The sequence below is a fragment of the Chlamydotis macqueenii genome, chromosome 5 (genome assembly GCF_036417535.1).
Source record: "Chlamydotis macqueenii isolate bChlMac1 chromosome 5, bChlMac1.mat, whole genome shotgun sequence".
Taxonomy (NCBI): domain Eukaryota; kingdom Metazoa; phylum Chordata; class Aves; order Otidiformes; family Otididae; genus Chlamydotis; species Chlamydotis macqueenii.
Window position 1 is genome coordinate 29,846,503 of NC_141560.1, and position 15,730 is coordinate 29,862,232.

General features: G+C 35.8%; 1 protein-coding gene across 1 annotated transcript in view; it reads right to left on the reverse strand.

Moving 5' to 3' along the window:
- Window positions 1–15,730, reverse strand: part of AKAP6 (A-kinase anchoring protein 6) — a 295,501-nt gene that overhangs the window by 86,906 nt on the left and 192,865 nt on the right. The window contains exon 8 of the mRNA XM_086749479.1: window positions 4,269–4,417. Coding sequence (XP_086605605.1) covers window positions 4,269–4,417 — 149 coding nt within the window. The remainder of the gene's footprint in view (window positions 1–4,268; window positions 4,418–15,730) is intronic.

Here is a 15,730-nt window from a genome sequence, read left to right on the forward strand (position 1 = left end):
GGTAAGCAATGATCCCTTTCTAAAGAAGAGCAAGCATAAAAGGGCAAGTTGCTATTGTTGAAATATAATAGTTTCATTTGCAGTTCAGGGCTTTTCTCCTGTTTCAGGAGGTATTTGCCTCAGATATCATTTTGAAACGAAAATAAAACTAAATTTCATTTTGCAGTGATACTGAAGCTTTATCCCTTCCTCAGAAAGCAGTATAACCATTCTGTATCTTCAGCATCTATTGCTCCTTTTTTTTCCCCTTCCATCTTATCCAAATATTATCCTAAGTCAAAACTATCAGGCAGTTATTAAAACATATGTTTTAAAATGATATAAGAGGCCAGATTTTACCTCATATAAATGGGTAGAGATTCAGCTGGACTTGGATGGTGAAAAACCAGTAAAATCAGTGAGAAATCTAAATTAAGATGCAAAGATGACGGGAAACAAAGCCTACATCCAATGTTCATGACCTGCTGCTGCCAGATTGGGATGGGATGCCTTTGGAAACTCCACCAGCAAGTGGGCTGGGATTTTACTATAATAGGCAGAAGATGTGCTGGATCCAAACACCTGGATGTCCAGGAAAGGATGCAAGATGGAATGGGGATTTTTTTTTTTCTCCCTATAGTTTACATACTGTACCTATTCTCTTTTTTTTTTTTTTTGTTTTCTGCTGTAAAACAAAGTCATCTGGGACCATTTTAAAGTGAACTGTCTATGGCAGTTATTTGCCTGAGCATGAAGACAGTGAAGTCAGCCTACAAAGCTCATAAATTACTTTTAAAAATTTGATTGCTATATTTTTAATAGTTCTAAAATAACTCTGATATTAAAAAAGCTTTGTTTTTAAAATTAATGTCTCACATCTAAATGGATAAATCTACTGATTACCATTAAATTACTATTTGGAAGAATATGTAAGTTACTAAGCCACTAAAAAGATATTCAGAAAATCCAGCAATAGTACGATCAGTGACAGGTTAAGATTAAAATGTACCTGTCAGTATTTCTGTGGTATATTGAGTATTTCTTTTTTATTCAGAATCTATTTTTTTTCTGGGCTTAGCAGATCTTTTTTTTTTCATATTGCCACAGGCAGAATCAAGGAAAGTGTAACTTCTGCAATACTGATGTGTGTTACAGATGCAAGAACTATAGAAAATATCTAATTTTTTTTTTGATTATCCAAATCCACCAATTGCTAAAAAAAAAAGAATAAATTAAGCCATCTGTTTACTGCAAAAAAATATTCTTCCATTAAAAGTACCCAAACATTGCCAACAAGAGTACTATCATATTAGTTAAAGGGCAGGTAACTACAGCTTCTTTAATATAGGTTTGTTGGTTAATAAGCTAAAATCATTAGCTACATAATAACTAAAATGATATTAAGAAGTGTATTTTATCTTGGTAAACAGGGAATCAGATATGCAGAGTTGCATGTCTAATCCCTTGAACCCTAAACATATTTCTTAAAATGTGGACATCAATTTATTATTTTGAATGAAAATTCATGAGCTCCTTCCTCATGAGAGAACCAGTTCATCTGTGGCATTAATAAATAAAAAGGAATGTGAAGCTATTTCCATCATCTTTTTTCCCCATGTTTAACACACACTTCCAGTTTGTATTATTCCTTTGATGGCATAACTCGCATGGTATTTAGAAGTACTGTAAACACACTGGTATGCCTACCGAAAAAAAAAGTCAGACAAGAAGTTCTTCCAGGTTTCTGGGTCTTCATTTTTTGGGACTCCTTTCACATGTTTTTATTAGGAGGATATACAAGAAACCAGAGGTCTGACCTTAACAGCTTTCAAATTGCCTTATATTCTGTGCATACTTGAAGCTCTGTCTAATGCATTTATCTCAGAGCCTCATCCATGAAGGTCCAGTACTAGGTGATGACAGAATTCCAGGACCTGGCCTTCATGTTGTGCAATGGTGCTGTATCTGTATGTCCCAATAGTACCTATATAAACTCCTCCCAACATTTGAGGGGACGCAACATTTCCAGCCAGATTTGCTATAACATCTTGCAGCTGCTCCCAACTACTCTTGGTTACCTCTTGCTGCCTGGCTAGCTGGTATTCTCCTGCAGTGGATATTCATTCTCTTCTCTTTTATTGTCACTTTAGCCATTTGCACTCAGATACATGTAAATCCTCTCTATGGCTGTTGTAACAAGATTGCTATTCTGTAGGTAATCTCCTATTCTTTACAAACCCACTAGCATTACCCTATTCTGCAGATACTACCTTACCTACCTCAGTTTAGCTATGATTTACACAAACCCACCTCCCAAATCTTTCCCTTCACTATATAAACAATTCTCCCTCTACAATAACTTTTGTTGTCCCTGTGGACACTCTTCTGTCTCCCCCGTCAAACTTCCACAACAGCTAATGGATAGCTACCCTAATTTTCTCAGTTATGCAAGTGGAGCTTTCTCGGTAGAGATTTCAGTCTCTAGCTCAGTTATCCTACTGTGGAATTTCTGTCCACAGTTTTTATGCAGTAGGAAAATGTTGTATCAACTGTATTTTCAAATAGCTGAAAGGCATTTCCATTGTGTTCAATACAATACCTCAGACTGGTTCAACTGGAAGTTTTCCACCTGAATTCACCTCAGTTTCTATAATGGCTGAACCCATAGTATTGTATTTGTTGCTCTCCGGTCCTTTGGCCCCTTAAGCCACTGTTGAGCCTCTAAGGGCTGGGATGGACATAAGGGCCCAGAAAAGTGGCCACAGCAAAGAAAAGGTAGGGACCAGTAGTAGGTTGCCATTCCCAGTAATAAGCATGTAATTATGAATGCAAGGCAGTGCATTTAAGAGCCTATTTGCTTTACGTAAACGGTATGTAGAGTTACAAACTGGATTTTTCCATGAGTCTTAAAGCTTTATATCCCCTATCCTCGATAAAATCAAATGTCTGTTGGTGTCTTACTGTCTTACGTCCCCACAAATTTCCAACCTTAAGTCTTACTCACATTCAACTGTGGCTGCAAAATTAGAAGCTGGTTTTGAACATGTAGTCCCCAGTGCACATTTATATACATATACACACCAATTCTGAACAATTTTTATGGTTGGCAGTAGCTGCACTGGCGTGTTTGAGAATCTGACAGATTTCTGCATATGTAATCAAGATCTCAGTAATCCTACATAATTAGCCCACATCAACTTTTCTAAAACAGTCATCTTTCTGTATAATAAGAGGGGATGTTTACAAGGCTCATTTATCTTTACAGTCGGTAATTTAATAAAACTGTGTTTCCAAGACCTCAACATTGAGTTAAGAACTAGAAAAGGAAGTTCTGAAGATAAAGAACTCATGAACACTTTGGTCAATGACTTTCCTTGCATAGGGAGCTGCAGGTAGAAGTTCTGCCGTATTTAATGGTTACAGGAAAACTTGTGTCATGATGGTGTACCCAAACAATGAGCACTATCTGGCTCCTTCAAACTGCTTTGGCCCCACACTATTATGAACTCACAGGTATGTTCTTATGATCATTTAGAGGAGCTAGCAGTTGGAAGATACAGTTTTCAAAAGACCTTCAAGAAAGTCTTAAACCAGAACCACAAGTTGCCTTGGTTGTGAAAAAGGAAGGGGCAGCAAGACTTCATTTTAGCATAGTCCAGTGATTAGTTTGTCTAAGATTTTTTGCTCAAACTACTAAGAAAGAGTGTTTTTGTATATACACTTCCATATAAAAGATATTTGTGTGTGTGTGGGCATTTGTTTACATTTATTAAAAAACAAACAGAAGACCTGGTCAAGGGAAAACAGTTAAAATTAAAGCTTTCTAGAAGTACAAAACAAGGATGTTTGAACTGGTGAACTATAAGTGAATGCCTTCACATTCGTATTTCTTACTCATTATTAGAATAATGATTATAGAGAATTGTCTTGCAGAGGTATTAATACATTACAAAAATGCTTCCTTGGAAGATGCTGAGAAATCAAAAGACATGAAGCCATTGGAGAAGAAAAGCCTGAAGCAAAAGGACATATTACATTTTTTTAAACCAAAAAATATATTGCTATTAGATAACATTAGGTAGTCACATGAACAAACTGCAATTTTGATAAATTATCAAGGACCCATTGTTTTTTGCACTCATATATGAAAAAATAAATATATAGGGTTTTCCCCTGCTTCTCGGCCTAGGAAGAAAAATCCTGGTTAACCAGAAGTAAGAAAAAGTATATCATGTAAAAAAACCCCACAGATCAGTGAGAATAAAACAACAAAAAGAATAGTTCCCTACCCATTACTTCCCACTGTGTGAACTTTTGACATATCAGCAAACTCTTCCTTTCGCTTGCTACTACTGTTGTACTGCTCACTGTACAGCTTTAAGGACATCTGTTCAACAGCATCTCTTTGTGCTTCCAGATAGCATAGCTGAACCTCAGCCTAGAAAAAGAAAAAAAGAGAAAAAAAACACAACAGAACTTTAAAAAAAATCAGAAAGAATGCATTTAAAACAAATACTTTTGGATTGCAACAATTTTAACAAAATAATTCACACCATCATTTTTCTCCTTGCAGGACAGTCAAAAAGGCTCAACCATTAAGTCAGAGAAAAGTACAGTGTATTCTAGTGTATTCAAATACTAGAACTAAACTATTTAGGTTTCTATCACAGAATGTGCTATATATTCCATGAGATGTTTATCCAATCAAATGCTGCATAAAAATGGACATGAATAAAAAAAGATATTGGAAATCTCACAGTAGGTACATAAAATTACACTTCTTACAGGCTTCAAGTCTGATATCTTAACACATTGCCTATGCTTCATAATTAATGAAAGCCATGTTGCTATAGGTATTTTTGTTTTAAATAGTAAGTGTAAACAAACCCAAGCAAATCTGCATTATTCACACTCTACTTTCCCATATCTGGCACCCACTGATTACTCAGCAATTTAAATTGTAAGGAAAAAGGCAATGAGTGAGATGTGCTGCTTTCCATCAGACTCTGTGCCTGGCCAGAAGAATGCTGAATAATATTTGGCATCATAACTTATTGAATAGACACTTTATTTATTGCAGCTGTGGTGATGAGTTTGATTCTGAGGCTCAGAGAACCAGATGATAAAAGGACGAAATCTGCTGTTTGCCACTCTTGCCTCTAGGAACAGGACAAAGAACAGAGGGCAGAGTAAGTTCAAAAGCACTTTGGGACCAATATGCTATTGTTTTCTTTTAATATGCTTCACCGAAAGAAAAACACATTACAAATTCTGATGCTTCAAAACCTGCTACTTCGGTGTAACTATGTACTCATTTCCATTAGGAAGAGAACACTGTTGAACTATTTGGTGCTGTACTAAGCAAATGCAACAAGTAGGGAGGAAATTTTGCACAAGGACTCTTGCATTTCCTCTGCGGGAGACAGGGAAGTGAAGAGTTTGCTGGGCTGCTGACGGCATGACAGAGTTACCCATCTAAGGAACAAGAGAAGAGAAAGCATTGAAAGGGCTAGAGAGAAGGGAAATCTGCAAAATCAAGGAAAAATGCAGGCACATGAAAGGAAATGGGCACTGAAGGATGTCAGTAAGGAAGGTCTGAAGGAAGGCTGGAATGTCTTTAAAAGGCTGTGGTAATAACAGTTATGTATATTTGCTTATGCCTTGCCTTGGTGCAACTCTTGCTGAGTAATAATGTAGCTGATTTGGAGATTACATTTCCTTTAAAAATTTCTCTTTCAAACATTTTCAGCTTTTCTCTCTCAGTTGCTTTTTAAAGTGAGATTTGTTACATTTAGCAGTAAAACTGAATGTTTTTTTTTCATAAATTAAAAAAAAAACCAACAAAAAATACTAGCACTTTTCAATGACATAGAAGATAAAAGTTCAAGTAAACCCTGTAGGTCTTCTAGTGTGTAGATAAATGAAATGCAAGGCTTTTATACCTAGTCTAAAATAGTGGAAAATTAAACCACACAGGGTTACCAATGAAGAAATGTTGCCTGAATACAAGACTAACTAGTTGGGACTCTTCAGTTAGAGTAAAACATTAAGGTTTGAGAGAGCTATAAAACATGCCCTTTCAGAAACTATAATTAAAACTGTTGTTTATATAACTCAGAAATTACCAAAAGCAGCAAACAAACAAACATCATGACCTTCCCGCTCTCCTTCCACCTCCAAGTACATTGTCCTTTAAGTTGATAAGCAATCCTCTTCTGTAGAATACAGGGGTTCCTGATCAAATTTCTTTTTTGGAAGGATTCTTCACCAGTAAGGATGATCTTCCAGCTGAGTATTTGTACTGTGCACATAAGACTATGAATTTGTTGTTTTAATTTATTTTTACCAGAAAGCAGTTATTCACTGGTTGTTTCTAGTTTAGTTGTGACTGACATGACACTTTCAGTCTAAAGCCCTGTTGTGTGTGACCAGTAACTTTCTAAAACAATTATATTATCAATTAAAATCATGTGCGAATGTTTCCACCACAAGAGGCGAAATCTTGTGGAAAACCTTAAGCAAACAATTTCCCTGATTTTCAAGATGGGTTTGGAAATGAAGGTAAGTAATTCTTGCCTTTTTTCCCATGGGTTTTGGGTGGGTTTTTTTTGTTGTTGGTTTTTTTTTTTTGCGGGGGGGGGGGTTTTGGCTGTTGTTGAAATAATGTATACAAGCCTCTCCTCCTCCCCCACGCCAGTACTCCAAAAGGAGGGAATTCACATGTACCCTAAGCTCTGGAACCTCACACATATGAATCAAAACTCAGCTCTGAACTATGTGAACACATGCTATTTCTCAAATAGCACAACTATCCCAATACTCGAGATACACATTTTGTGGCATTTTCTGATTCCCCTCCCTATAATTTCCTCTATATTTTAAAATAAGAATCAGGAGAAATAAAGAAAACAGCTTTTCACGGATCTTTCATTCTCTGTCACTTGCAAAAATCCTTGTGAATAGGCAAATCACTAATGTATATGAAAAATGAGAGAAGAAAAAGGAGGGTGAAACAGACTAGTGGGGGAAAGGAAAAACAGGATGGAAAGGGTAAGTAAATATATGGAGAGGGATGAATGAGAATCCACTATTTCTTCCTCACAGCTATAAGACCCCCTTGTACTGAAGATCATGAACTCCATTAACATCATACTCTATGAATCTTGAAAGTAAGGAATTGTGTCCCAGTTCTTGTACCTCAGAAATATGATCCCTCTATAAATCAACTGGGTTTGTTTTTAGACCCAAATTCTCTCTTCAAGTATTGCAAATACTTACAGCAACTCAAACTCAGGCAGTGTAGAGTTTCAGATGGATCTCTCTGATTTCTTTTCTGTATGAATTCATCTATCTCACTGTAGTACTTAAACATTTTTGTGCCTGTTCTACTGATATCAACTGCAAATCCAAAATAGGCTTTGAAAACCTCGAGCAGGTATTGATCAGCTTAAGTCTAAAAAACCTGCATTCTGCAGCAGCTGATCTTACGGGCACAAGGCACAGTCTAGAAAATAGTACACAGAACAGAGATGCAATAAATCCACTGCAGTTTATTTTCAACTTAAAGTCTTTAAGTTTTGCACTATTCTGGCAGAATAAAGTAGCAACTTATTAATTGCTAATCAAATATAGAAGAGCTACTTGCTTTACCTTCCAGCTTACTTTAAGTGTGCATTTTCATATTGCCCTACGTATGCTTTCTTTTTACTTAACACAACTATAAGAACTTAATCTCTATCACAAACACACCTCTATGGACATGGATATCTGGCAAATCCTGAGGAAGTCTACTGAGATATGCATCATCCCAAATATATGTAATAGAAATTGGCTGGGAGGCACTTATTTACTATTAGTGCCCCATCTTAGAAGTGGAATTCAGTTTCTTCTTTTTTATCAGAGGATGTAGCAAGTCAGAATCAGTGAAAATCTGAACACGGAAAAAAAAAAATGCAAGGAACAATATGCAGCAGTTGTTTTCCACTTGATGGTCCTCTTCTAAGTGATCATTTTTGCAGTAAAAACACAATAAAGATGCTGGCAATGGTCTGATTACACACTTGTACAGATTCTCTAACAGTCACAGTCCTACCAGGATGGAATGAGTTTACAATATCCTGTTGTAAATTAAACTGAGATATTTCCAATAATCAAATGACAAAATGCTCTCATTTTCCCGAGCCTGGAGGATCCAATCTCTGAACAAGACTATGAAAAAACAGTAGCCTCTGGGGAAAAACAGTGAAAAAATTCTATACCAGTACCAAATATTCAGTTCTAGTGATCAATTAATAATGGTAAATATTTTCAAGGCTATTGTCAGAGGCTCATTTTCTAAAAAGCAAGATCTTATAATAAACTGAGGGAGCCTGGGGTGCAGAATCTGTTCCTGAAGACTGGTTTTGCATGACAACGTAGAATGTCCTTTACTATACAGATCACTATATAACACGGAGGGGTAATCAGTGACAATACAGATCAATGAAAATACATTGTATTTCTTGTTAGACTTATATGTTAGAATGACCTTATTCTGAAATGGAGAAAGACAAGACAACGGATAATGGCCGTTAACATGGGAGGAAGGAGACTGAAAGATTATATTGTATACAGAGTGCCAAATAAGAGACTCAAAATTTATACCAATCTAAATTGGAGACATGAACTCAGTGCTCGCGTTGTTCTGCTGAAAAAAAAAAAAATATATTGGAATGTGCTAGAACAAGTATCACTGAACTTGTGTGAAAGGAAAGTATTTTCAGACAAAACTGCCTGCCTAAGTGCAGGCATTTGTTTTTGTTGTTAAACAGGATGGTAACTCTTATCCTCTGTTGTTTGTTTTTTTTTTCTTGTCTCTTTTTCTCTGCTCCCTCTGCATAATTAAAACAGGGACCTTGCTGCAGCTGACTTCTTTTGTATTCTGTTACCCATCCTGCTTTTGGCTCTCCTGCCTCTTCCATCCTTCATCTTGCACACTCTCTTCAGGACTGAATCAGATTAAAAATAATCCTATATCATAAAATGTGTTTACTGAGAGTTGAACATTTGATAGTCCTATTACAAAGGACACGCTGTGTTTTGATCAGACAGGTAATTAATTCTGTTAATCAGGGCATGCTTGTTACCAGTTAAAATCTTAGCAAAGTGTTTTTATCATCATAAATCTCAGAAATGCTTTTATATTGCTAATAACTTTATCACTTTGTTTTTCAGTGTACTAAAACCATCACAACAATGTGAAACCTCCACACAGAATGAGCAAAATTACAAGGCAACAACATTCTTGCTTATCAACGTACTTAAACTCATCACAGTACAGCAGTAACAGCACAGTGAATTTTAAGCCTGTCCACAGGAACCACAAAATGAAATTTTAGTTATAGTAGTGCTGGGTTATAGCAAGACAGAACTTCAAGCAGTTCCCAGAGCTATCAGAAATAATGGGAGGGGGTGTGGAGGGAAGCCAGTAAATAACAGCAATAGCTTTTTGCAGGGTTTCCCTTCGCTTTCAGAAACACATAGAGTTTTTGCTGTTTTGTTATAAAGATTAGGAACATGACCTGTGACTTCAGGATTGTGGAGTGCAAATGCAATCAGCAGTGTGGCCTCAACAGCATTGTCTGACCAAATCCATGGAGGTGTCCTGATCATGCTGTTAATTTAAAATCTGGACCTCTGGTGTCTAATTCCTGATTGTCCCCCTCCCTTTGGTTCTGTTCAGTGTAACATTAAATACAACACAAGAGTGTGCCATGCCCTGTGCATCAAACAGATCTCAGCTAGGTACCCAGAGAAGTTCCCAATATCACAAATACCAAAAAGCAATGAAGAAAAGTATGAAAGGATTAACCTCTCCAGAGACTTCCAAGACTGTGAATAGTTTCTGACAATAGCATCCCAAAATTGTGAGGTGAAAAAAAGTCCTTGTAAGAATGGGAATTGAACAATGGCCAGTGTCTTTTGCTACTTTTCTTGTCTTGCAGGTCTGCATCTGCAGAAGAAGAGAGTAGCAGACAGGATGCAATAGAAGGATTTGTAATAATCGAGAGCTGGGTGGGGAACAGGTTTGTTCTGACACCAAAAAGGGCTCGAATGACACAACAGTGCTTGCTAAAACCAGACAGAATATACAAATTAACAAGGATGCAGATGCAGCCAAACCCATCAACACAATGGTTAGAGTGCACTTCATCAAAACTGCCACATACCTTCCCACTCCTTCAGTGACATCCCTTCGTGTGCCGCAAGAACTTTAAGCCCCAACGTTCCCATTCTTACAAACCCAGAAGAATTTATCCTACTAAAGTAGCAATTCATCAACATAACCTTTTGTCTTGGTTTCTTTCCCATCCAGCAGAGAAAAGAACTTGTTATAGGAGGTCAGAACACAGATATGTCGTACTTAAACACAAGGTTGAATACCTTTCCGGGCCAGCCTCAAGATCCCCAAGTAGTCAAGCAGAGGAAAGACTAGTCAGACACAGAAAGTCTTTCCTCAATGTGCTAAAATTGTAAACTTAATCTTACTCAGTTAAAACCTCCACTATTTGCACAGTTCTGATTGTTCCTACCATCCCCTCTGTTTGCACTTTTAGAGCAACAAAGTGGCTTAACAAGAGATTGCTAAAGAGGCTGCCTATCATCCAAAGCACTGATATCTCTAAAAGTCATGTTCCTCTAAAGGCTTGTGCACCAAACCACATGGACAGGCAATGCACCTAACTCTGTCCATAGGGCTGGGCATTCAAAATGGCCATGCTCTTAAGGTTAAAGGTACCAACGTTCAGAATTCAGGGCAGCACATATGTGCAAGAGAAATTCCAGAGTGACGGTGCACGTTCCTGCACTGCCATCTCTGCAGCAGATTGACATGGACATTTCTATTTAAAAATAATGAGGGAAGGTAGGTCTTGCAACACCAATACCTCCTAGGGAAAACTACCCAACACATCCCAGGAAGGCATGAGTGAGCTAATATAAAATTGTTATGGTCTTTTCCTTGGAAATTTTGCTCAGAGATCTACTTTTCCATATTTTAGAGAAATCTCTTTTCTTACCGTTGGGAGCTGTACTGCCTTACAGTTAAGTGAAACCGATGACTTATTTGTAGAAAGTGGCTTCCAAGTTATCTGAATTTATTATATTGAAAAATCTCATTTGGAAGTAAATATAACGTAATTATTTACTTCTTTAAACTTGCATAATTATTTACTTCTTTAAACTTGCAATGCATGAATCTGAAGTTATTTTGGAAATACACATTGACTTTTAATTAATTTTACCATACTGTAATAGTATTCCTGTTTTATGTATAGATATCTCTTAATGAAGAGATACTTTTGTACAATTCTGTTATTTATACTGAAAGGAACCTACACAAATTGTAGAAATGATTACTAAGATGAAGCCATATTACAGAAAAAAATATCACAACATTTGTAAGCATGTTACATACTATTTATTTTAAGTAGTGCATAAACAGGTTGATTTTTTTCCATGTAGCTACATTTTAGAATTGAGAAATGTTTCAAATGTATTAACTTAATCATTACAAATATATCTATGTGTTTAACAACTAGTTCCACAATTTCCTATACCTACCAACTCACAAAATTGCAGACATTTTGAACTAAAATCTCCTTTTGATTCAATATTTTGAGTAAAATATTTTGAGAGGCTCAATAGTGTCAAACATTTTCAAATCCAAACTCCAACACTGAGTATACCTCAAAGACTCTAACTGAATGCTTATTTGACTTGTTCTGAAATTGAAAGAGATTCTTTCCATGCCTAGATAGTCTATTTGATGTTAGATTACCCCTAGAGTGGTGAATGTTTTCTTACAGTACAATGTCAGTAATTTGGTTTTGGTTTATTTTTATTTTTTTTTAAATTAAAATCACTTTTTCTCCCATTACAGGGAGAAATTTTTTTTACAACTTTTTAGATATTGAACTATTATTGATATAAAATTGTGCAGATATGAACACCAGACTTTGTCTCCACTGCAAGATTAAGTAAGAATAAGCAGAAGGAGGACGAAAACTACATGTTACTTAATTTATTTATTTAGTAACAGCAAGGAAATGCAGGCTGAGTATTTTTGTCTGTACATTTTTCTTATCCATATATATGTGAGACAGATCTATATATGGTTTTCGAGGAAAATTAGAAACAGAAAATTAAAAAAAAGAATTTTCAGGAAATTTTAAAAAATATTATTAGTCAAAATAGTAGTAATTATTGTAGCAACAGTAGAATATATAGCTTAATATATTGATTTGTGCAACTGCCTTGCCATGTATCAAAAGCAGGCACAGACTGCTGCTCCTCTGAGTTTATTTATGATCCTCAGATGAGGAGCCTCTTGGGGCACCTGACACCTACTGAGGTAGAGGGAACTGTAAAAAGATAACTGTTTTAAACATAAAATATTTGTATTGCTGAGAGGTCAGCTTTGCCGCTGCTGACTTCATTGCAATTTGCATACTACTAAAGCATTACCCATAATGTTTGCAAAATTTAATTTTAAAGCTATACTGTTAAAGATGTTTGCTGAATGGTAAGCACCTAGGACATTTGGGAAATTTGTTAACACTTTGATAGTTACAGTATTTCTGCCTCACTTTGCTTTTTATTTAACCTCCGACAAACACACACTTACTATTTTCTTCTTCCATTTTATGACAATGAATCTCATTTTAATGCAAGCTGAGATACTTAAAAAACCCAAGTATATTGCAACAGTACAGTAATGGAGATAACTTCCCCTTTTATTCTCAATATATTTAAGTTTGTTAAAAATGTTGCTAACTTATTTATTTACTTTTTGCTGGGGGCTGATATCCAATTATACTTCTATAGACTAAAGGTGATGGTTATGATTTTCTACTTCACTCTAATACAGGCTTTCTCATTAAATCTCACAGCTCGGTAATCACAGTCATTACATTTGTGTTTCAGTGCTGCATTCATGCTCACATTCTCTTCCCCTGGATTTCCATCCTCCTTCCCCCACCCCCTCCCCCAAGATCTTTATTTACTCCCTGGCAGAAACTGCAAAATTAAAGATGTATAATGCGCAGATACAATCTTGGCTTCCTTTGCTCTGCCAGACGAGCACTTCACTCTAAAATACACTTTGGGAAGTACTGCTGTTAACTCGGTTCCTACAGCACGTGAACTACTGTTCCCTTTGAAGTGCTGTGGAAAAGTTGTCCTTAGATGATAATGGAAAGGATGGAGTAAAGCAGGAACAACAAGAATTACTTTACATACTAATACCAACAGTTTAGCTATCAAAACAGTGCAGAACAAGCATGCCTTTATACGGCTCTTTTTAAAAAATTAGCTTCCTAGGGTTCTAATAGTCTTTTCCTATGGTTCAGGAATGCACAGTAGTGCTCAGCCCGGTGCCTGTATCTTTATTTCAAAGAGAATCATTCAAACCGACATCCACCCTGTCAAGATTCTTGACTTTGAGCTGCTAATGCAGAATAAAAATCAATATAAATTTTGATCATTTGATGAATATTTACTTCTTTCTTTGGAGCCTGGGGATTTAGAATTGAAAACTGCTGAATCAAGTAATTTTATTTTTTTGTGTTTGTGCCAACACCAATTTACTACCCTCCTGAAAGTTCCTGAACAAGATGTCTCATGTGGCATACATGTTGGTTTTTCCTGTCAATCATAACTGTGTGCCAGTAGGGAACCATAAACATTTTCCTTTCATACTCTTAGCTCTCCAAAAAGGAATATTTTGATTACTTCCCTGGAAAAGGTAAACTCATCTTATTTAGACATACTGTAGAATACCTATGTCTATTTTTCTAGGATGGTTGCTGTGCCTAAATTGATACTATCCATTAAACATTTTCTTTTCAGTACGATTTGCATTGTACAAAGAAACAGTTTACAATCTCTGCAAACAAAGCTGCATAACACAAAACAGACAAAGACTTAAATTGACATTATCACTTCTATATATTTTCTGAAAAACTGCGTGAAAATTCTGACCAGTATAATTTGCACCAAATGTTTGTGAAAAGGAAGATAGGAGATAAACAGATCCCACAAGCAAGCAATTAAGATGTGACTTCTAGTTTGCATTTAATCTTAAAAACAAATGTACCTTCAATCTTAATAAAATGAGCCTCTAAAAAACGTATATGTGAAGCTCCTATGTTTCCATAGTGATTGGGGGAGGGGGGGAGCGGGGCAGAGGGAAAAGGAAAAATGATGCTTCTAAATTTGAAAAAGATCTAGATTAGTTTAACAAGAACTGTAAATGCAAGCAATTTTCATCTTGCAAATTTTTTTAATATATGACTCAGTGGCAGACGGGCTTTATCTTAAGGAACAATTTTGTTGGTCTCTTATAAATTAAATAAAAGTGGCAGCAGCTGTCTTTCAGAAGGCTGATATAGGCTTGTATAGTCATATGATATTATTTAGACAGATGTTTTAAATAAAATAAAATATTTAGATTCCTGGATACCTTGCTAGATACAAAGGCAATTATAGGATGTCTTTGTTAAATTAAACTTCTCATTCTTCTGAGAAGAAAAAAAAGGGAATTGTCCTGGAAATTGTACCAACAGGAAATGATCCTATATCAAAAACAGCTGGAGACTGTAACTAATATAAATGTACTTGAAAATAAAAATGCTGTATGCCTCTAGAGACATGCAGCAACATGCAGTAAAAACAGATGTGATATACAATTATTTTTTAAAATCTCAGTTTATATATACATATAAAATATTAAGATATGATCCACTCCTGTAGAAAGACTGTTCAAGGCTAAGATAAACAGAACAATTAAAGCCCTAAAATATAATAAAAGTGACATCGCTTTTCTAAGAATAAAAGCTTATTTTTTCACAAATGCTGCCTTTTCAGAAACATGTTAGACACCTTACTTTGACAAGGATTCTAATGTGATAACACTTTATTGCATTACCAAGACAAAATATAGTGGAAACCTTTTATCTCAGCACTTTAAGGTAGATTTTGATTCACATCTATATTATGTGTGTCAAAGCTCCAAAAATAACTTTAAAAGAAAAGCCAATATCCAGCACTCAAATTCTTTAGATGTTGTATTTAGGAAAGCTTTCCAGACAGTAAAGGGAATTTTGCCAGAGTGCAACTGCACAACTGGATCTTATGTGAACCCTTTGAAAAATATACCACACATTCTAGCCCACGACTATCTAACATGACTCAACCTATTTGCTCTTTCCATTTTTTTTTTGTTGAAAACGCCACAGTATAACAGACTGCATTCTATGTACTTGTAGTTATTTTACTCTTCCTGAGGACCTCCGTTACAAACTTATCATGACTCCGGGTCCAAACCCGCAGTGTTGACTTGGCTAAAGCACCTAAGGTCTTCCCTTACACATGAAGCAAACATTCTGAGAGGAGTACATCTGGCAAAACATAAGAATAAGAACTTTACAGGTGTGCCTTTTAAATCACCGCTGACAAATATCCATCCAAATTTGCATGGCTTTCTTCTTCCCTGTTCCCTAATAAAATGATGCTGTAGAATAACTTGTTCAGGATGCTGTTTACGTAATATTATTTTGTAATTTGAACAATGAATTAATATTTTTTTTTCTCTCTCTCATACCTAACAAAAACACCCCAGCTAAATAAAACCAAATCGAGTACACGCAAGTTATTTGAAGTGCTACATTATAGTCCCTATACAGCAAGAGAAGTAAATGGTGTTAAAGATTCC